The 24,320-nt window shown below is 38.4% G+C and overlaps 1 protein-coding gene across 2 annotated transcripts in view; it reads right to left on the reverse strand.

The window, feature by feature from the left end:
* Positions 1-24,320, reverse strand: part of TNR (tenascin R) — a 112,619-nt gene that overhangs the window by 84,768 nt on the left and 3,531 nt on the right. Inside the window, exons 3-6 of one of the 2 annotated variants that reach the window (XM_074222094.1) lie at positions 18,937-19,200; positions 13,683-13,798; positions 8,732-8,882; positions 3,505-3,774 (exon numbers count right to left, since the gene is read on the reverse strand). In XM_074222094.1, coding sequence (XP_074078195.1) covers positions 3,505-3,774; positions 8,732-8,882; positions 13,683-13,798; positions 18,937-19,200 — 801 coding nt within the window. The remainder of the gene's footprint in view (positions 1-3,504; positions 3,775-8,731; positions 8,883-13,682; positions 13,799-18,936; positions 19,201-24,320) is intronic. The other variant, XM_074222095.1, reaches the window with a different exon arrangement.

The following is a 24,320-nucleotide window of genomic DNA, read 5'->3' on the forward strand; positions in this document are numbered from 1 at the left end:
ACTGCACACATATAACCTTTATTAAATTCCTTGCCTTCTCAATGAGGGGGTAGGAGAAAAGAGAGAGAGAGAGAGAGACAGAGAGAGACAGAGAGAGACAGAGAGACAGAGAGAGACAGAGAGAGAGGAAGAGAATATGGAACTGAAAATTAGGGAAAAAGTTAAAATTGTTTTTATACATAAATGGAAAATAAAAGAAAAAAGAAAAAAGTACATTATCAATAGAAAATATTACTTCAAAACCATAAAAAAGTGAATGTTGAAAAATTAAAGTAGCAAGCATGACCCCAAAGAAGAGAAATGAGAAGAGAATTCCTCCTTATTTCTTTGCAGAGAAGGAAAGTTCATGGGTGTAGTATTCATACTTGAGGTTTTTTGAATGAATGATTGTTTTTGCTAATTCTTTTACTCTTTTTCTTTAAAAAGAATTATTATTTGGTATGGTTCTTTAGAGGGGATAGGAGGAAGGCTATTCTAGGAAATTCTGAATAAGAAAGAAGCCTTGTTTTTAATAATGAAGTCTATCCCAAATGAGTGCCCAAGGGCAAAAATCATGGTCATTATTTGCAGTCTAGAGGCATCAGCTGTCATCAGAAAAGGTTGAATTCCAATAATATTAATGATGATGATGATGATGTGATTATGGGTTTAGTGATAAAATGATACAATAAACAAATTGTAAAAAGCAATAGGAACATTTACATAACACCTTTATGGTTCGCAAGATGCTTTACACATATTTACTTATTTGATCCACCCAACCAATCCATGAGTTAGCTGCTATGACAATCCACATTTTACTGATGAATGAAACATTTAAATTAAATGACTTGCTGAGAGTATCATAGGGAGTAAATGTCTGAGGTAGCATTTGAACTCAGGTGTTTATGAGGTGCTCTATGTTGTATTCTGTCCACTCTACCACTGGCTGCCTTTAGTGTGTTCCTGTCCCTGGCATTCTTTTACTCTCTGTCTCTTTTTGTCTGTCATTGTATCTTTCTCCCTCAGTTTCTTATCAATTTGCTTATCTCTGTCTCTTGTCTCTTTGTCTCTGATTCTCCTCCACCCTATCCCATGTCTCTGTATTTATCTCTGTATCTCTGTCTCTGTCTGTCTCTCTGTCACACACACACACACACACACACACACACACACAAATACACAGAAGGGTCTCCTTTCCTCTAAACAATAGCTCTTACAGTCCTGGTAGATCCAATGTTACTCCTAGAACCCAATGCCTCTGCTTTAACCGCCTACAAGTTGATGTCCTTACAGCATCCAAAGCATCACCTGGGAAAGCACTCTGACTAATCTGAATTTAAATGGAATGAGGAAATGACTGAGGGCTCTTGGCCCTTACCTCCTCTTAACATGACTGGCTCCTGCTAACTAACCAGAAGCCTTGTGATGCTGTCTGTCCACAGAATGACTTCTCTCCTCACTGTGCTGCCCTTTCTCTCCACATGACCCCTGCAGGAGTGGGAGAATGGCCTTGCCGAGGGAATGGAGTGGCAGATGCTTACCAGCTGCCAGTCGGCAGTCTAACTGGCAACAGAAACCCTTGCTGTGTTGAATGGAGGCTGCCGGAAGAGTTTCCAGGTAGCAGAATGTAATTGCTCCTGATTGGAATTTGTCTGGGCCACCAGCCAATCCCATCCCCATCTTTTTGGGCTAAACATCAAGAATCTTCCTTTATATGAGATTGCTTGGTGGAGAGTTCTCTCTGGCTTTATTGCTACTCCAACCCCTTATCTGAAAACAGCACACCAAAAAAACAAAAAAAACAAAAAAAAACCCCTGCCTTTCAAGAAATGCCTTTGTGCAATAAAGAAATGATCATGAGGACTTGGGTTGCCCATGTGGGGCAAGGCAGGTGGGAGCCAAGGCTGATACTCAAGAATCAGAGAGGAAAGGTCGTCTGCATGATGTATTCATAGGATTATAGATGGAGGACTGGAAGGGAATGTTGAGGTCATCTGCTTCAACCCCTCCCCATGTTTATCAAAATAGATTTGTCATCTATATGAAACTTAATGGTCTCTATGGTGTCTTCTAGCTCAAAACCTACAGTCCTATGACCTATGCTGAAATCCTATTCTGATGACTCATAGCAATGAAGTCCCTCTTGCTTGTTTGAGCTTATAAGGCTCATTTTCTGCTGGTCCAGCCTTCTAGAACTCAGGATCATCTGTACCATGCAAACCTGAAGCAGATCAAGGTTAAATGACTTGCCTCAAATCAGAGAACTATTAAGTATCTGGGGTAGGATTTGAACTCCAAGTCCAATAGAACCTTAATCACTAGAATCTATCCACTCTCCTTTCAAAGAATGGCAGATCAAGTGTTGGACCCAGGTGTCCTGACTCCTATTGTACAAGGCTTTTTCTGCTAAGGGCAGCATGGTATAGTAGACAATATGCTGGCTTGAGTCAGGAAGTGCTGGGTTCAAATACTGCCTCAGACACCTTAGCTGTATGATCCTAGAGAAATCACTTAAACTCTGAGAGTCTCAATTTCCTTGACTATAATACAGGGATGTTGAGTACCTCGAAACATTTCTGTGAAGTTCAAATGAGATAATATTTGTAAAGTACTTTGGAAGCTTGAAAGCACTATTAAAATTCAACTCATTATTATTATTACTACTACTCTTACTACTCCTCCTACTACTACTACCACCCTCACTACTACCACTACCACCACTACTGCTTTTGTTGCTGCTGCTACTACAACTCCTCCTCCTCCTCCTCCTCCTTCTACTACTACTACTACTACTACTACTACTACTACTACTACTACTACTACTACTGCTGCTGCTGCTGCTGCTGCTGCTGCTATGCTACTTATACCTTGCCTCTTCTTTATAGGAGGCTCTGCAATCTTAGAATAGTAGGAAGATCACTTAGCTAAAATACTCTTACTTCTCTCTGTATTACTTTCCTTGACTTCCTTTAAGTCTTAACTGATATCCATAAGATGACAACCAACCTCTTTAAATTCTAGTTCCTTCCTTTTATTATTTCCTATTTCATCCTCCAATTAGCTCATTTGTACATATTTATGTGCATGTTATCTCTCCCATTGGATTGTAAAACCCTTGATGGAAAGGACTGTATTTGACCTTTTTTTTTAAATCACCAGCACTCATCATATCCAGTGTCTGTCATACTGTAGGTTCTTAATAGTCATTTACTGACTGACACTGAATTTGTAGCCAAAAGATCTGGGTTCATATCTGCCTATGATGCTTTCTATTCATGTCTTATTTGGCAAATCATTTAATCTCCCTGGACAATGAGGGGGTTTGTCTAGATATTCATTGAGGTTCCTTCCAACTCTGGATCTATTGATCTGTTATTCCTAATTTTCTGCTTGTTGATGTCAAGCTTGCATCTGTACTTCAGGAAAGACCTACTAATTCATTTTTTTTTCAGGTGAGCTGGCTCCCCAAGCAGTCTTTTTTTTTCCTTTCTACCTCAATTCTCTCCCCACCTGTTGCCATACCTGTTGTGAAGTGAGTGGTGGTGGAAGTACTTTCATTGGTCCCTCGAATGGCGCTGACAGAGACTTCATAGTGGGAGCCAGGTCTTAGGGCTTGTACAGAATACTGACTCAGAGGAGGCTGTAGCCTGAAGGTGGTCCTCCCACCCTCTCCATCGAGTAGCCCATATTTCAGGAGAATGAAATCAACTTTGGCTCGAGGTGGGGTCCACTCCACGAAGGCCACAGTGTCTGAGACATCTCGAACTAAGAGCTGTGTGGGTCCATCAATGACTAGGTGAGAAACAAAATGATGGAATAAAAATGGATGGGGAATACAATTTTGATAAAAGAACATTACTGGTATAGCACCTTCAAGTCAGTTATCTCTTTTCACCCTTATTCTGCCTATGGGGAAAGTGAGGTACAGAGAGGATTAGGTCTTGAGAGCTTATAGTGAGATAGTGATTAACCTGACATGAGAACTTAGCTTTCTCTAAACTTAGTTTCTTTCTATTAGATTGTTATATTTGCATTCATAGCATCATAAAATTTGAATTGGAAGGAATCTTAGAAGTTGTCCAATCCCCTCATTTTATAGAGGAAGTATTTTAAGAAAGGTCAAATAACTTGGATCACAAGATAGTATTTTGAGCAGGATTTTGAAGTCTTTCTGACTTTGAAACCTATCTCTCCATACAGTTGTTTTGGATATCCTGGTATTAGGAAAGAAAGGGCATCTGTTTACCTTAGATAGCCAATTCTGTCTCCATCAAAGCAGTAAAGAAAAAAGGACCATGAAATGTCTACATCTATGTGAACTTTTGCCTAGCTCTCATCATCTCCAGTAGCCTGGAGGAAATACTTATTAAGCAATCAGCCCAATCCATATAACCATGATTTTTAGATTGACTGCCCAGGGGTACTTCAGCTCAGACTAGGTCTGACCTGTTGGTTCATCTATATGAGACCCTCAGGAGACATGAGGACTAAAAACAAGAAGGCAAGAGACCATAATGGATCTTTGCATTTGCTGATATGAATATTCTCTACTGGAAAATAGTATCCAGTGAAAGAATTTCCTATTCTGTAACTTTACTTCTCCAAAGCCTGAACTGTCTCCATTTTTCAATTATTTGAGGATATTATTAGATCAGAAAGGCACCCCAGCCACATAATAGGCTTTTCCATGACCTTGGTACCATTTCTATATAGGGCAGTATCAAGATGTCTGTAGATGTCTGGATCAGGTCAGGTCAAGACTACATCTTGATATAGACTTACCCTAGAATAACCCATTGGTTCTAGATTGGCACCAGTCATTCAGTTCCAGGGTTTCCTGCTCTGGTCAAATTGGATTAGCAGGGGTGGGTGCTGGGGGAGAGCGGATGGCAGGATAGGAAAGGAAGAGAGGTAAAGAGAGACTAGCATTTTCTAATTAACCTGAGATTTATTGTTTGGCCTGCCCTAGGCTAACTCAGAAGTAGACTGATTTACTTAGCTTCACTATAGAATGAAATGTGTCCTATAGACAGGGGTGTGTTAGAGCCACGAGAACAGATTGCTAAATTTTCAGTGAGAGCATTTAATTCTCCAAAATTGGCAAATGCTACAAAACAGAACTTGATTTACTGTTTTGTTGATTGTTTAGATTCAAGAAAATGATGAAGAAAATATTAAGAATGCAGATTAAACTCAAAAGCAGATCACCTATACATCCCCCCCCACCCCAGTGAGCTACTAAATATTTACTAAACACCCTTTCCAGAAGGACTGCAAATCCTGTATCCTACTGAAGTGAATTCCTTGACCCCAAGTAGGTCATATTTAGGCATTGATAGTAGAGTTTTAAAAAATATTACATTCTTCTCTAGCCCTGGAAGCAAGGGATCTAGGATTTCTTCCCACATGTACTTAGTAAAAGTCCTTTGCAACCCTTGAAGAATTGTGGGAATGTCTTTGGGTTATTTTGCCCTTTTTTGCCTCATTTCCTCCACTTATGAAAGGGGGGGTGTGTTAAGGGAGTGGGAAATTTCTACTAATCATCAATGTATTTCACAAGGATTACAGCTTTAGATGCAGAAAGAACTTCAGAGGTCATTCAATTTGATAGATGAAAAAGCAGAGTCTAGGTCACATGGGGAGCAAGTATAGGAAAAAAGATTTCAACCCAGATCCTCTGCCTTTCAAGTTCATACTCTATGGACTGTGACATGAGTTTTAAGTGACTGTAAACAAGAGATCCTTGGGAAGAAAAATGATGACATTAAGACCTAAATTATTACATGAAAATTTTGTCCTTCAACCCCTTAAAACCACAAAATCTTATTTTAACAGCTGACCTTATTAGAATGGGATCATGTTTCACAGAGAGCTTTCTCAGCAGGTGGACTTGTCATTTGCATTCACAGAATGGTTTATATTGAAAAAAGGCCACCTGAATGGTTGATAAAGGGTTCCTTTCTTTGCAGGGGGTGCTTGGTACAGGTCAGAATGTTGTAAAGGGAAACAAAACATTTCTTAAAAGATATCAGACTGGGTTGGTGGAGGGTTAGTTATCACTTCAGGTACCCCTCAGATCCTGACATTGTGGTGACCATCCTTACATGAACTTGACCTGATCTCTTTGCAGAGATGTCACACTGTAACCCAGGAAAAATAAACTGATTTGATCTCATGTCTCCAACTAAATTCTCAGAAAGTAAACCTGGATGGTTTCCATTTCCCCACTACCTACCTACCTTCCTTCTTTCTTTCCTTCCTTCTTTCCTTCCTTCCTTCCTTCCTTCCTTCCTTCCTTCCTTCCTTCCTTCCTTCCTTCCTTCCTTCCTTCTTCTCTCTCTCCCCACTTTTTTTCCTTTTCCTCTTCCTTTTTTCTTCCTTCTCTCCTTTTCTTTCTTTCTCTTTTTCTTTCTTTCTTTTTTCCTTTCCTTGTCTCTTTCTTTCAGTGACTTTCAACTTAGCCAAATTTAAAATGAGCAGAAATAGTTATTTGAAAAGCATTCTTAGGGGACTTCTAAACCAAGGCTGGTTAAAGAATTGGCACAAAAGTGGTCTTGGAGTAAGACCAAGATAAGATCTGGCTCCATCCTCTAAGGTCTTAAAATTCTTTTAAAGAAAGGGCCAATAAGACTCAATGTACATAGCTATTATATATCTTCTCACTCAGTAAATATTTAAGGGTCTATTATTTATAGGGCTCAATGGAAAATGGATGCAAAGAAAGAAAAAATATAATCTACTCTTGGGTTCACAATCTCATGGAGGAAGACAGCTAACAAATAATTAGGTACAAACCATATCTGTCTGTCTGTCTATCTATCTATCTAATCTATATCTATATCATATCTCTATATAAGATAAATAGGAAAGCATTATAATTAAGAGAGCTTATGGACATCTTCCTATGAAAGATTTGATTTTAGCTGAGCCTTGAAGGAAGCCAGAGAAAATTCTTTCCATCAGACTACATGCTCCTTGAGAGCAAGGAATGTCTTTTGGATTTCTTTGTACATCTAACATGCTTTTTGTTGTTGTTATTTGGTCTATAGTTTCTTTCAGCTTCTAAAGCAATTTTAATGCCAAGCATAAAGATGGATTTTGAAACATGAAGACTCTGGAGTATTAGCTAAAAGTGACCTATACATGGCCTAAATCATTGGTGGTAAAACAAGGTTCAGCTAGGTCAGGTGTGCCTTTAGGCAAAACCATAATAAGCCATTTAGTTACCTCATGCAGAAAGAGTACACGCTGGGATCCAAGACTAGAAGGGGATAATTAATGGGGTTCTTAAGACAAAGAACCTGATTCACTAAAGTTCATGGGAAAACATCTTCAATCCAATGCTGGAACAGTGGAGCCACAAATAAATTGACTTGGGGTGTAACCTGATTGTGGATCAGGAATAATGACTAACTTAGGTTTTCCTATTTAAACTGATTACTGCTAATCAGCACAAACACTACAAATAACCTTTGGACAAAACCAACATTGCTCCAATCTTATCATGTTTCTGGTTTTAGGGTCTAGACCATGGAACACATTAGGTTTCTTGGGTATTGGGATGTTATCTAGATTCCTTTAAGGCTAGAAAAACCCTGGGCTAAGTCTGAATGTCAGATTCAGGACTTAAAATTTCTTTGATTTGGAACTATATTGTAAGGGTTACCCACTTACATATACTATTGGTCTAATGCCATTTTATGACCCAGTTAGTTCTTTCTCTAAGGGTGAAGAACTAGGCATCAAATCGGAAAATGGAGCTGGTTCAGTAGTTTAAACTCCTTTGATGAGCTCACCTTTGCAAGGTTGAAGAATGTGCACAACTAATTTTTCAAGAGTGTTTGAAAAGGTCAGAGCCTCTAATGTTGGAAGCAGAAAAGTTGGATTTTATTATATATATTCTGCTTCTAACTGGACAGGGAATTTAACCTGTGTCTTGGTTTCCTTTATAAAATGGGGACAAAATAGTTACCATCAGAGGATATTTTTAACCCTTAGATAATTTTGGGGAATGCCACATGCATGGTAAGTGACTTTTCCCCCTCTAAGATGAGTCATTTAAAGTAGCTAAATGGGCAATTCACCAAACTGCCAATATAACAAATGGGTTGGGATGAACCTATATCAGTGAAAGAATAATTTAATTTCATTTCCAACATCAACTAAGTTCCCACTGAGTTGGTTCTGATAGTAAGTGCCTGCTTAATTTTACTCCAAGTCCCATTTCCTCCTTTTTATAGAGAGGACAAGTGTGAGCGAGTAAGTTCTTTGATGACTAAGAAGATAACCAGAAAAATTTTATCTCCTAGTCTTCAAGTTTCCTGTTTTTGGGGATGAGCAGGATACAAATGGAGTCTAGTCAAGAAGTCAAGGAAGGAATTTGTCTTTAGTTTTGTGTTGTTTTTGGACAGAACCTTTGATTTCACTCAAAGAGGTAGCTTTCCATGAGGAAACTATTGCGGCAAATTGTCCTGCTTCCTCAAGTTTTACAGAGTTCTATGCAACTCTAAAAGTTATATTACCATGTAGAGAGGGTTTGAGAGAGGGGTTTGAACCCAGATCTTCCTGCCTTTAACTCTTGTGTACTCTTTATGTCCAACCTACAACTTTCCTTAGTCTCTGTAGAATTTTGCCTAAGTCCTTTAGGTAGGCACCAGGTTCCTGTTATAAACAGAATAGTCTATATTGATATTCTTAGGGTCATCTCCTATGTTTTCAGAGGGGAGGGGGCAGGGTAGGAGTAACTTACGAGTTGAGATGCTGGCTGATGTTGGGGGGCTCCGTGCTTGATCTTTGAGAGCTACAACATTAACGATGTACTCCTCCCCTGGCTTTAGCCCTGTCTGGTTGAAGGATGTGACATCACTGGGGAGTTGGGCAATCACTCCCCCTTCATTGTTCTGGGAGATGCAAGGAGGAAAGAAAAAGAAGCATCACTAGGAGAGAAGGTTTGTATGAGTTCAGAATATGGTAGATCAATGTCTGCTGATCTCCAGTCTAATCATGTAGATAATTGTAGTGCTGGAACCAGTGCTCATTCCCATCAGGTTTCAAGTGTGATATAAACTGACTATAACTTGTTGAAGTTTTAATAAATGCACTTCCAATTAAAAATATTTCTTTGCCTCTTCATGAGTCAGTTGAGTTTGTCAATGAAAATTAGTCATGATGTGATACAGAATCAACTTGCCATGGTCAAAATGATAATGTTGGTTAGTATCCATCAAGCATTCTATCCTTAATCATGAAGAGCTTGTCCTTGACTATTTAGAGGAGATTGCTCTCTCTGTGTGTGTGTGTGTGTGTGTGTGTGTGTGTATGTGTGTCTGTACATCTACACAAACATACAGACATATTTCAAAATAAGAAAGACATTCATATTTTTTTTACAGGCAGGAACTATTATTTTGTTATATCTGGATTTTCTCTTAGAGTTAAATCAGATGTGAATCTGTCAATGTCTTGTTTCCCCTTCAGCTGGATGAGTTAGAGCTTAGTGACATGATTTACTCCAATGTGTTAATACAAAATGGGAGCAGGGTAAGAACAAAGATTAAGATAGAGGGGAAAGGGAGTAGAAGAAAAGACAGAGGAGGCAAAAAAGAATATATGGGACTGGATTTTCTCCTCTTTGTCCAGTAGGCTTTTCCTATGTCCTTTGCTAGTTATAGTGAAAACATTACCCTACCTATTCCCCTTTTTCTCCATTTATCAGTCCATCCACTTTGATATTGATGGCAACAGAAGTATTACAAATTAACCTTCTATAGTTGTGCATCCCAAAGTGTCCTGTCCACTTTTCTGTGTCTTATGCCACTTTTAACGGTGAAGGTTCTTGGGAACCAGAGCCTCATTTTTTTTAGATTATATCTGTTAGGGCTCTTTCCTTATTGCTTCTTGCTTGCTGATATGGTTACATGGGAAGACAGTGAGACCCACAACTGCATGTGTTCTCGGGGTTCCCAGTATCAGAGGAAAATGTGAATCTTCACTGAGCCCCAGGGTTTATTCTTTACACCCACTTACAAGTTAATTATATAAATGCTCACTCAGGGGAAAAAAATCCATCCTTCAGGGTATATGAACCAAGACTCATTCACAACTTTCTGAGAATCCCAAGATATCTTCCCAAAGCAATCTCATTGTCTTGCAATAACATTACATTATTTTTGCTCCTCCCACTCACATCATTCTACATCAACTCAATCAGCCTGCATATATACACTCACTCATCATTCCATACTTCCCTCTCAACACACTTGATTATGCAAAACTAGAGACTGAGTCTTGCATTGCCATTGCAGCTATCTATAACACCTTCCATGCACATGACTTCTTTTTTTTTAAGGTTTTTTTGCAAGGCAAATGGGGTTAAGTGGCTTGCCCAAGGCCACACAGCTAGGTAATTATTAAATGTCTGAGACCGGATTTGAACCCAGGTACTCCTGACTCCAAGGCCGGTGTTTTATCCACTACGCCACCTAGCCACCCCTCATGCACGTGACTTCTTTTCAAGCCAGTCATCCCCAGAACCAAACACAGAAAACATTCCAGATGACTGTTGTCATTTGTTATCGAAGACCATGACATCAAGTGAATGATGATATGGCATTCTTATATTGATTAAAGTGAAGGGAATGATATACAATGGAATACTTCTCACTTCCTTTCCAGAATTATCTAATAGTATAGGAAACAGGACTTTTGGTATTGGTCTGGATATAGTAGGAGATCTTGGCCTTTGATGCAACTTGTACAGCTACTTTTAAAAAAACCTATATGACTGAAGACTTCCAAGGGGGAAATGAAAAGATTACCAAGTGAACAAGAGAAAGTTTATTCTTCAAAACCACTTGATTTTGCTTTGATCCCACCTTTTTTGTTTAGGGCTGGGCATGGAGGAACCTGGCACAGAATTTTGTCTCTGTGTGGCAGTTGCAGGGGGTGGGGATATAATTTCCCTCTCTTTGCAAAAGACAATTTTCTCACTTCCTTCTATAGGAAGGTATGCAGCAAATTGCCCATTGCTTTTTTCCCCCTTCTTTATTCCTTAAATTTTTAAAGTTGATTATTTTTTGTTTTCAAAACTCTCTTCATTTCCTATATGTCCCTTCCCCTCTTTCATACATTAAGCTATTCCTTGTAGCAAAAAATAAAAGAGAAAAGAGGGGGGGAAAAAGCAGTTTGGCAAAATCAGCCAACACATCTAATAGTATAGTCAATATTGTGTATCCATAGTCTTCTACTTCTTCAAGAAGGGAAAAAGTACATTTTCTTTACTCTTTTTGGGTCAGTTTTGATCACTACAATTACACTAATACATTCATTTAAAAATTCATTTCTCAAAAAACAAAGTTTCATAATAAATTAATTATTGGTCATGATGTAGACATGCCATTGACCCACCTTAGAGAGAGGCAGTATGGCCCAGTGGAAAGAACATTGAACTAGGAGTCAGGAGATTTGGGTTCTTGTCTTGGCACTGTCACTAACTAGTTGTGTGACAGTCCCTTACCTTCTCTGGGCTTCAGTTTTCAGGTCTGTAAAAATGAGGGGGTTACTGTACTAGATGGTTTCTAGGGTTCTTTCCAGTTCTAAAATTCTATGATTCTAAGAGTTTCAAAGGCACTCAAAGGTGAAAACAGGAAACTTGTACAATTATTCATTAGAAATAGCTTTTGAGTCTAACAGAGGAAGACATACAGTATTTTTTTTTTTGTAAATCCTCCCTAAGCTTGGACAGAGGAAGAAGAGAAAGGGGATATGATTGACATTTACAAAAACTGTAATCATTCTCTAAAGGTTAGGCCTATAACCCTAATCTAAATTTAACTCTAGATAGGTTGAACACAGGTGGGGAAGTTCCCCCTCATTAGAAGTCTTCAAGAAAAGACTATGTAATCTTTTGTTGGCAATAGGGTACGCAACATTATTTGGGGGGCATAAGTAACCTAGATGACCACTACAGTAACTTCTAAATGTGAAATTCTAGGATCTCAGGGTTTGTCAACAAATACTGAAAACTAGAGGGCATCTCTTGGAGGTTATTAAAAGAAATATTTTATCTGGGTAGCAAAATTATGGAATTCATTACCCCCAAATAGTTCAGGTAGAAAATATAAAAAGGTTCAAGAAGAGTTTAGATAAATTCATGATAAACTTCTAAGGGGTTATTAAGAAGGAATCTAGAGATATTAAGGTTATAACTGCAACCTTTGGAGAATGATGTCATGGAAGTTTAATACTTTCCCACTAAGAGTCCCTTAGTGTTATTGGCACTGGAATCCAACTGAACTATCGTAAGTAAAAATTTTTTTTTTAATAATTAGATCTATTAAATCCTGGAAACTTTGAAAAGGAGCAGCAACTCTTTTGACTATCTCCAGTCTTCTTCCCTTTATTCTCAATTAGGTTGACCATATGTATTAATGTCATGTTATTGATCAGGGACCAAGTTTAAATCTAGTGCCCCAAAGCCCAAAACAGGTTCTTCTTACATTTCACTGTTGTCCCCTTCATTTCTCAGTGGGGGTCTATTTACTAGCAATTTATCTTTATATAGCATTTTAAGGACTACAAAATTTTTTCCTCACAGTAATACTACTTAGTGGGTACTGGGTCTATACCCTGAAGAGATGATGAAAAAAGGTAAAAACATCACTTGTACAAAAATATTCATAGCAGCCCTGTTTGTGGTGGCAAAGAATTGGAAATCAAGTAAATGTACTTCAATTGGGGAAAGGCTTAGCAAACTGTGGTATATGTATGTCATGGAACACTATTGTTCTGTTAGAAACCAGGAGGAATAGGAATTCAGGGAAGCCTGGAAGGATTTACATGAACTGATGCTGAGTGAGGTGAGCAGAACCAGAAAAACACTGTACACCCTAACAGCAACATGGGGGGATGATCAACCTTGATGGACTTGCTCATTCCATCAGTGCGACAATCAGGGACAATTTTGGGCTGTCTGCAATGGAGAATACCATCTGTATCCAGATAAAGAACTGTGGAGTTTGAACAAAGTCCAAGGACTATTTCCTTTAATTTAGAAAAAAACTGATATCTTCTGATCTTGCTATCTCTTATACTTTATGTTTCTTCTTTAAGGATATGATTTCTCTCTCATCACACTCAATTTGGATCAATGTACCACTGGGAAACATGTAAAGACAGACAAATTGCTCTCTGTGGGGGGTGGGGGGAGGGAAGTAAGATTAGGGGAAAAATTGTAAAACTCAAAATAAATAAAATCTTTAATAAAAATATACTACTTAGTGGGCAGTAAAACAATTATCATTTTACATAAAGGGAAACTGAGGCTCAGAGAGGTTAAATGACTTTTGAAAATGGACACACAAATACTTAGTAGCAGAACTGGGATAAGAACCCAAGTCTTCTGGGTCCAAGTCCAATATTTCTTCCACAATACCATCTTGACGATGTAAATATAACATTGGAACCATATTTTATTCAGCCAAAAGAAGCACAACTTCACATGATAGAAATGCCTCTGGAACAGGAGGAAGGAAACATAAACATTACTCTTGGTTCTTCCACTAGCTAGCTATTCTAACTTTCAACTTCTTTGGGTTTTATTGCCTTAGGTAGCAGCTACCTCTATTCAACTGTCTCAATTTCAGATGAAGAGTTAGTGTCAGGAAAAAGGGTATCTAGCAATCTAACCAAATGGTTGTTACCTTTGGGATGAAGCTGATCTCCCACCCATCGAAGGAGAAGGAGAAGGGTTCCCACTGCACCTCCACGGTGGTCTCTGTGATAGTCTTGAACTGTAGCCCTTGAGGGGTGGAGAGATCTGGAATACAGCAATGTGAGTGATGGTTTCATGGGTAAACCTGATGAGCCCACTGATCAGTCACAGAGCATTAACTTCAACCTCTTCTCGGTATACTTCCTTCCACTCCATACATTCCACAGAATGTACAGGAAAATCTTAAGTTATCATACTGACAGAGAATCCATACACTGAATTAAAAGCTCTTCCTCTTCATGGACTTTGGTATTAGCTTAATTAATATATGAATAATTGAATAGAACTCTAACAAATGATTTTCCTATACTTTTTACTATAAAATAACTTAATTAACTCTAGGAGAAAAGTCACACTTAACCCTTCTTTCAACTGTTTTTATATAGTTCTTTTTCTCAAAGAAGTTCCAAATGCTTTCCCAAAGTCCTCTTAGGAGCCTCTTCATATTCTCAGGAGGCACAGAATAGGATGTGTGTGTCCCCATAGGGTACACATTAACATTAAGATATGAGTTGAGTTGTCTAAAGGTACAGAGGTAAAGCTAACAGTCCAGACAAGACTGGGTAATTTCTTTTTATGAAATCACATGCTTTCTAGCACTACCAATGAGTATTTTGTTTTATTCAGAAGAATGAGACAAGAAGAAAGGAGAATATTCTAGTGTTTTATGTGGCACCAGCTTCTGTTGGGGAAAATATAAACATTAAAACTAAATTAAGAGTATTTTCAAAAATCAAATTTGTTCAGGGTTCTTTTCCTTCTTCATGTTCTTTCACTATCTCATGGATTCCCTATTTTCAATCCTCTTTTTTCTGTTGTTTTTTTTTTTTTTTGTCCTTTAACATTCTCTTTCCCGTTTGAATCCCTCAATCTTTCTTCAGTTTCCCTGTAGCTTTTTCCTTCATTGCTCCCTCCCTCTTTCTGGGCTTAACCCATGTGACAATGTATTCTTTAAAATGATATTCCAATTACCCATCCTGACCTAGGGTAGCCCTTACTTGTCTGTGTTCTCCAGAGTGCTTGCCCCCATTTTAGATGTTTCCTCCTGGGATATTTCCCCTAGGAAAACTGGCAGCATCTTCCTCTCTCCATTTGGGTACCTACTCTTGTGCCTCACCTGAGAAGGAGCATAGTTGATTCTTAACCCTTTAAAGACTTGTCAGTGGAATTTATACAATTTTTGCCTCTGTCACCTGGGATCATGCTTAAGGGGATGCCCTGAGTTGGCATAACAAACCCTGGAAAGGATGAAAACTTCATCACTTTATACACTTATAGATCTGTAAGGACAACATTTGGGAGTCCTGCCAGGGTACCCAGAATGGTGAGTCATCCACGAGCAAGGTGGGAAAAACAGCAGATGGTAACCTACCTTTGTAATGTTATCATGCAGGAGATTTTAAACTGGTTCTTGGGCACCAGAGGAATTAGTAAAAGGTCAAACACAAACAAAGATAATTATAGACAGATGTACACATAAAGTCAGCCTCCATCTGGGGGCGTCCTCTATTGTAGCATTGAAGGTTATTAGTCACCCTAATGAATTATTGAATCTGTTTGTGAACTCTGGGTTGATTTTTTTTTCTCTTGTCTGGATAGTTCAGATTTTAGTCCTTCCTGAAGGTAGTGGGGAGCAGGCAACATTTCCAAGTCAACTTGGTCCCATAGAGCAGAATTAGGAGCAATGGGTGGAAGATGTATGAGAGGCACATAAAAGTTTGATATAAGGAAACACTTTCTAACCATTAGAGCCATGCAAAAATGGAATGGGATGACTCAAATTTAGTTTGGATAATTAGTCTTTGGAAAGTTTTATAGAGGTGATCTTGAAAAGGCATGGGTTAAACTGTGGGCTTGATTTGTGGGGTCCCTTCACATGCTGAGATTCTGGACCTCAAAGTCTCTTCCCCCTCTGCCTATCCAAAATTTTCATATCCTTCAAATTCTTTCAGAAATACCATTTTCTCCACAAATTTTTTCATCACTACTTGATCTCCATTTCTGAACTCTTAATGCATTTATAAAACATAGTAACACATACCATATTTAACTATTTACTTTGACTTTTCTCCCTATAACTATTTCATATTTCTTGAAAGTAAACTCTTGAAATCAAGGACTGTTCCCTTTCTTTTTTTTTTTTTAGTATCCTTAGCACTAGCATAATGTCTGGTCCATTGTAGGAGATCAATAAGTGCTTATAAATAAGCATTTATTAAGCATCTACTAAGTACAAAGCTAAGCTCTTTACAAATGTTATCTTCTTTGTTCTTCACACCAAGCCTGGAAGGTAGGTGCTGTTAGTCTTCCCATTTTACAGTTAGGTAAATTGAGGTAGACAGGGGCAAGTGTATTGGAGGTCACCTAGACTAGGTGTCAAACACTCAGATCATGGGCCATATCTGACCCACAACATTCCTTAGTGTGGTCTGAATCAGATTAAAATATAATTAGGAAATATTTAACAAAATAAATAAAAATATAATATGTGAAATTACTTTTCTGAGTTGAAATATGACCTGCAGAGATATCCTTATGTACAATTTATTGGCCCCATTTCTATTTGAATTTGACACCATTGATCATCTTTTACAGATGAAGAAGTTGATTCAGAGGCACAAAGTAATTTCATGGTTATGTAGTTAGTGATGGGGCTGATTCTTGAGGCCCTTGTCTCCTTTTGCCCTCTCTACAATATCTAGCATCATTGTCTAACATCCTCCCAGTGGACTCTCTTCTCTCTTGGCTTCAGAGACATCACACCACACTCTCCTACTTTTCCTCCCATATCTTTAACCAGTTCATTAGATCCTTGTTCTCTCATTCCTTAAGATGAAATGTTCTTTAAACATATGTCCTTAACTTTTACTCTCTACACTCTCTTCTTTTGCAATTTCACTCATTCCCACACATTCAGTTTAGATACCTCTCCATCTCTTCCTCTTAGCCTGAGCACCAGACCTACATTTCCACTTGCCAACATAATCTCTTCATATGATTGTCCCATGGGAATTTCAAATTTATCATGCCTGAAATCAGTCTTATTGCTTCTCTTTTAGTTTTCTTCTCTTTCTAATGGGCACCACCATGCCTTTGTTTGAAACCTTGGGTTACTTCTGATTCTTCTGTTTCCCTCACTTCACATATCCAATCAATTACTAAGTGTTATCCATTCCCACTTCTGTAACATCTATCACATACACCCTATGTTCTCTATTCACTGGCCCCTCTTTCTCTTACAGGTTGTCATGACCACCTGTCTAATTTACTGTTAAAAAGCTTATTAAGCTCCTCCTTCCCTCCCTCTCTTTCTTTTTTCATTGCCTCCCCCCACCTCTATCTTTCCTTTTCTCCTAATACTTATCTTTCTTGCTACTTCTAAAATAATTTTCTCAGCAATCTGGACACATCTATTTCTCTGCTAAAAAAATCTTCAGAGCTTCCTTATTGCTTACTGATTCAAGTTCAAACTTCTTTGACAGGTGTTCATGTTCTCTATAATCAAGAAACACTTGACCTTTCCAGCCTTATTTCATACTATTCCCCTCCATTACACAGTGGGTAAAATGGACTTTCTGCTCTCTGAGCATACATACTCTGAATTTTTTTTTTGCTTTTACCTTTCTTCAGGTTATTCACAATGCCCAGAATGGTCTCTTCCACTTCCCCTGCCTCCTTCCTCAAACATTTCACATTCCTCTCAATCATTTAGCATGTCATATTGGCATTTTTATCCTCTACTGGACTGTTATTTATAAGAGGATGAAGACCACATCTTTTCCTTCTCCCTGGTATTCTGCATCATCATCTAGCATAGTCTTTGTTTACATTAAATGTTTAGTGACTATTTGTTGGGTGCATAAAAGACAAAATGTTTGCCAACAGCTTTCAATTTTTGAATTCCATGATCTAAGCAGACTGATTTTGGAAACCTCCTTATGTACTTTTACATTAATGAAGCTTCTCTTCTGGATATTCCTCCCCACAGAAGGAGGCTGGTTTAAAATATGCACCTTGAATTAGGAGAAAAAATATTTTTAATCCTTATCCAAACCCTAGTGCTGGTTAGTTTTTCTTACACCATCCAAATCAAATATCAGGGAGTAATCAAGATGTTTTCTGATCCCTACTTCCCCTTTCAGTCTCTCTGCTTGTCTTCACTTAACAAACTCTGCTCTTTTGAGATTACTTCCATCCATCTATATTGTGCTATACAAAATTGTTGTTGCTATCTTTGATTGGCCTCTAAATTATTCTGCCTCCTTTCAAGAGTACAGTCTTCCTCTCTGCTCTTCCTGTCTTCACACTCAGAGATATTGGTATTCATAATGATTTCCCCCATCTAATACTCTAGGTTTTCTAGTTCATTAGTTTCCTCAACATCATCTCTTTACTTTATCATAGTCTGCCACAAGAATGGTACCAACATTCTACCCTTATTTCTTCAAGCTTGACCATGATACTTCTTACCACAAACATTCCAATCTGTCTTCTACACATCTGCCAGAATAATCTTTCTAAGGTTTAGGGGAGCTTGGCTACATCATTCACCATTACCATCAAATCTTCTCTTCCTACTGCTCCTAGGATTAAGTAAAAACCTCTTCAATTTCATTCTGCTATCTGCTTCCATTTGGTGGGTGAGTTCATTTCATTCACATTCATAGTTATGATTTTTAACTGTGCAAAACTCTAAATCCAGCATCCATAATCTGGGTCTAAATGACCTTTCCAGGGCTATTTCACATTATACCTTTTTATGTTCTCTATACTCATCTATATTTGACTATTTGCTGTTCCTCAAATTTGACATTCCATTTTCTACCAGTGTGTTTCTATACTAGTTATTTCCTCCAAGACTGTAATTCACACTGTTCCTAGAATAGCCAATTGCCTTTAAGGCTCAGCTCAGGTGTCACCTCTGATCCTAATTGTCAGCGTTCTCTTTCTGTCTTCAGATTACCTTACATTTACTAACTTTTGTACATTCCTCCTTCATTATGATATAAAAGTTCTTTGTGGGCAGGAATGGTTCTATTTGTGCTTTGGTATCATCTATGCCTAACAAAGCCCCCTAAACAGAATGGGATCTTCATAAATGAACTGAATTGAACTCTTGAATCCATATAATTATTAAATTCCTTTGCAAAGAAAAATGAAGAGGAAGATAATACAATACATACGAGTGGCCACCTTGGCAATGGCAGGGAGGCTGAGGGTTTCGCTAATGACAGCAAAGACACTGATGTTGTAGGTAAGTCCTGGCTCCAGCTCCTTGATGGTGATAGCACTCCAATCCCCGGGCACCCGTTGCTGGAGCTGAAGGCCTCCCAGGACTGTTGGCTGGTAAGAGATCACATATTCTGTCACTGCCATCGACCCGTCCCATTCCAGTTCAACGGACCTATCGCTGATCGCGGCTACACGCAGGTCCTCAGGAGGGGCAACTACCAGGAGGCAATACATAGACAAGAGGAGGTCAGGGAATTGCTTCCCCTATGCCAGACCTAACTTCATTCTTCTAGTCTCCACATATCTGTCATGACATATAGTGTTTTTATTTACTATCTATGCTTGTCTGCCTTGAATAAAGAAGAGTGTAACCTGACTGAGGTCAAGGCTCCTGCCTTCTCTGCATTCTATGTTCCCATGTCCATAGTCCCTTCCCCAAGGTTGTTGTGCTAGCTTGGGTTAAAACTGATTGATGGTGATTATATCTGGAAAATTTAGATCTTGGATCACTCTAGCTACTGATAATCTACTTTGGTTCCTGGACTTTGAGTTGTGGTCCAGTTATCCTTGTTTTTTTTTTTATTTTAATTTTATCATGGAGGAGGCTTAAGTGATGCCTACAGGCAACCAGAGGGTGTGATGTAGGCAAATTACTTGCTTTTTCAGCAGCACAAGATTCCTAAAAGGGTCATATTTCAAATTAATAAGAGATATTATTGGTCATTTGCTTTGTGATTATTAATTTTTAGTCCTGGTTTCTCCCTCACACTCACCCTCAACTTCTGTCTAAAGATTAATGTCTCCTGAAGCATACATGTACTATACTAATGAGAAATTAACACCAGAATCCCTTTCTATTCAACATTTTGGGCACTAAATGATTAAAGAAACACAAAAAAGAATTAGGAATCTAACTAGGGTGGACTTGCAAATTTCAGCAGCCCATAGATTAAGCCAAAGATGAAAAATCAGTATTCAAAAGATCAGAATTAAGAATTGCAATTTCTAAATGGAAATGGTGGGTTATTGTTTTAATTAAACTAATGGCCCTGTGGATATTCCCCCCCCCCCCTTCATTCTCTGGAAAATTTCACCTTCTTCCACTTTTCATTTGCATTAGCAGAATGAGGGCCTCCTCACCTAACATCAGAAGATTTCACCTCCCTTCCCCTTTGTGTTTGCATCAGCAGAATGAGGGCCTTCTCACCTAACATCAGACTCTTTTGAGTTTCCTAAGGTAGAAGGGGGTGAGAATGTTTTTAGTTTTATTTTTGGATTCTGAGTAATGAAATTATTTGAATTTCTTTTCCTCAGACTCATTCTTTCTATACAAGGGATAGCTTTGCTTCTTTACTCTAATCTAGAATGAACAGAGATTATACCTATTTATGTACTATTCTCTTTCATTAGAATGGAAACTCTTTGAGGGTAAGGGTTGTTTTTGCTTTTTCTTTTCATGACTCAGTGCCTAGTGAAGCAGAAGTCATACATTAAGATGCCTGTTGATTTTGGTTATATGAACTATTGAGAAACTGTCTGTTAGCCCATATCAGTGAAATGAGACATTCATCATGAGCTTGGCTATTCACACATATTCCTAAAATCATTTGCACTGGCAGATGATGGTCTCCTTATCTAAACTTATACCCCCTTTAGATGTTCAAAGATAAAAGAGAGATGTGAATAGTTTCAATTTTATTTTAGGGTATTGAGTAATTAAATTACTTGGGTTGCCATTCCTCATAACTATTATTTTATATACAGTTATTCCTTCCATATTGCATCTGCATAAAAATTTTTGAACCTCCCTTTGTATTAGAAAAGTCTGAAAATTTGCTTTTTCTTTTGTGGAATGTTTACCATATCTTATTTGAAAATTTGGGTTAAAAATTTGGTCTTAGGTTCTGTGTCATCTGCTGGCCTTCATGTGTCATCTGCACCTTCTGCAAAACTCCCCCCTAAATTCCCATTTGATTTCTTATGCTGATAAGCAATATGCCTAAATTACAAGGGGGACAGTGGAATGAATAACTGTAGAAGGGTATAGCTTTTCTTGCTAGTCGAAGTCTTGAATGAATAGAGAATAAAGTCTTTGACCAAGTCCCAAGGTCCCAACAAAAAGCTGTCAATAGCTGGAGACATTAGAACTCAGACAAAGTCTAGGCTGAGTCTGGCCTTGCTTCAATAGGGCTTTCTGATTGGAGAAGGATTCATGATCTCCAAATGGCTTTGTTCTATGGTCCTCTGCTCTTCCATTGGCAGCCTGGTGGTTTTAGTGACAAGACTGATGAGGCCCTTTTTAGAATTTCCTTTTCTAGTGAACATTCTAATGAAAGCACTGGTACAATATTTGTTTGTTTATTTGAATCCTTTTAAAATCAATATTTCATTGAATTAGGAAAAACAACCAAAGGCATGAAAATAAATGAAATCTTTGAAGGTAAAACCCCTTAATAAACCGAGGTAGAACCTTAAAATTTTAAGTCACATTTACATAATATTTTAAGAGTCACAAAATCCTCTCTTCATTTGAACTCTGAGATAGAAAAGGAACATTATTAAAGGACATACTATTGATGGTTATTATTTTTACTTCCCTCCTTCAGGGAAGGATATTTACTGAATGGAGCAGGCAAAAAGGGAATGACACCCCTCTCTGTGATGCTTCCTTTTCATATAGTGATAGGATAGGATAAAGTGATGTTGAGGAATGAAGAATGGAAAATCCCCTTTTCATAACATGTGGAATAGAACCCTTATCATTATGTTAATAGGGATCATTGGCAAAGCCGTGATTGTGCCTAGAGAAAATTCAGGGTGGGGAGGGGGTTAGGCAGAGACAAAGCATTAATGAAGTCTAATTACAGGTAGAGGGGTTGCCCAGTTCTTTGGAGGTTAGAAAGGAAGGTATCTACTAGTGGCATGGCTAGGAATGAGACCCTGGGGGCTTTGGAGGGTAGTGGTGGTCGTTCTGTGCATGTAGGAAGAGGGAAGACCTATCATGAGGTGCTTGTTATAGGAAAGAAGCATGCCTTTTGGGGGATGAAGTAAGGCCCTTTTTCCCTGGTATTAATGTCCTGGGACAAAGTTCCAAGAACTATCTTCTGTGCTAGTTATAGCTTTGGGTCACAAGTCAGGCATTTCCCCCACCACATTAGAATGCCAAGTGTTTCAGTCTATCTCCTAAAGTCAATCTCAGTCTGTCACTACAGACTGAGCACTTGGTGGCAGGGGTCAGTAGTTTCATCTAAATTTGAAAGCTTAAAAAATGGGTTAGCAGTAATCAGTGATTTTATAGGAGGAGGCTGAGCTCTGGCTAAATGATTAAGATAATTTTTCCACTGTGAAACAATCAGATCAGCCCCAGTAAGTCACCAGCAATTTGTCAGAATTAGAGAGGTACAGTATTAATAGTCAGAGATTATTATCACACAAACTTACTGATTATTGATGATAAATAGGCCCTAACATTGTGAGGGAGGGGTTGTTTTTATTTTTTAAAGCTAGGTCTTCTTATTATGGAACAAATGCTACTTATGGGTCAATCTCACTACTGATAATCATGGGATCTTTGACCTACACCATTTCTGACTTAGCTTCTACTTAGGCAACTTGGCTCTTTTATCTATATTGAAATTGAATTCAGTAGGGAAGTCCAGTTCTAATCCACTACAGCACAGGACTCCTGAATCTAAGAGATATCTAGATATCTCCCAACCTCAGGCTTCTCCGGGTCAATGGGAGACTTATACCCTACTAGGTGTCCCCTCACTTCATTACAGCAACATCTGGATAAAAATTAATCATGATTCTTCTTTTGTCTTTTTCTACTATGTATCAAATAGCAAATTGCTAATAGCTGTTCTGGCTACCTTTAACATACTTTTTTTTTCCTAAATATTTTTTTTCTTTCCTTAATGTAAACTTACAGTAAGAGACAGCATGGAGGAAAACAGAGTTGGACTTGAAGTCAGGAAGACCTTTACAAAATCCTTTAAACTCTCAGTGACTAAGCCAGGAATCCCCAGACTTTCTTGATTGAATAACCCTGAATGATATTATTTTTTTTTCCTGGTAAGTATGTAGGTAGGAGAGAGAGTAGAATATTTCTAATTGCAAGTATAGTTGCTAGGATCTGTGTTAAGTTATAACTATCTTAGGGGCCATTTGGATAAAAAAGGGAAAAAGCTGGGAGTTTATACAACTGTAGGAGGGAATGGAGTAGAGGAGTCTTGGGGTGTATTTGGCAAAGAGCATATGTGGTTGTGTTGGAGACAAGTCCCATGATTGGTTCTTGAAGGGAGGGTGTGATGCAACTCATATTCCCTTCCTCTAATTGGAAGGTCACATATCCTTCTGAGATAAACCATGGCTCTCTAGGGACTTGATGCCCAATTTTGGAGACTACTGTTCTAAGCAATTCTCTTTGATTTTAAAACTAAAGGGCAGTTGCTTATATTCAGTGGTAAAGGCAGCTTTTTTCAACCCCGCCTCAACTTGACAGATTAAGGTATTATTTTATAAATTAATGATGCCATATATGCTCATGATCACTGTTTCAGACACAGAGAGTTTAAAACTCTCATATTCAGGAAGAGCCTTGTTAAAAAATAAATCATTGAATGTCTCCCAAGGATAGTTATTACAAGGTTTCATATATTATCATTATTACTAATATGGACTTTGTTCCCTGGTTTCAGAGATCTTTTATTTCATTGTTCTTAACCTATTCTACTTTCTACCATTTTCAGTGTTTGCTCTGCCCTGTCAACATAGTGACCAACTTTCTCCCATTGAAAATAAGTGAGAGGGGCAGCTAGGTGGCACAGTGGATAGAGCACTGGCCTTGGAGTCAGGAGTACCTGGGTTCAAATCTGACCTCAGGCACTTAATAATTACCTAGCTGTGTGGCCTTGGGCAATCCACTTAACCCCATTGCCTTGAAAAATCTAAAAAAAAAATAAGTGAGAGAGGCAGCTAGGTGGCACTGATCCTGAAGACAGGAGGATGTGAGTTTGTGGTTTCAAATACTTGACATTTAATATGTGATTCTGGGAAAGCCACTTAACCCCAATTGCCTTGAGGAGGAGGAGGAGGAGGAGGAGGAGGAGGAGGAGGAGGAGGAGGAGGAGGAGGAGGAGGAGGAGGAGGAGGAGGAGGAGGAGAAGAAGAAGAAGAAGAAGAAGAAGAAGAAGAAGAAGAAGAAAAGTGAGTGAGTTTTTACTGGATTTGAATGTCTTCTTCTGGGAACCCCCCCCCCATTTCATCACCCCAGTAAAGACAGAGATCATTTTTGAAAATGGCACCTCAGGAAGCCTACAGACCTCTCTCCCAT

This window comes from Macrotis lagotis, chromosome 2, assembly GCF_037893015.1.
Source record: "Macrotis lagotis isolate mMagLag1 chromosome 2, bilby.v1.9.chrom.fasta, whole genome shotgun sequence".
NCBI classification, from domain to species: domain Eukaryota; kingdom Metazoa; phylum Chordata; class Mammalia; order Peramelemorphia; family Peramelidae; genus Macrotis; species Macrotis lagotis.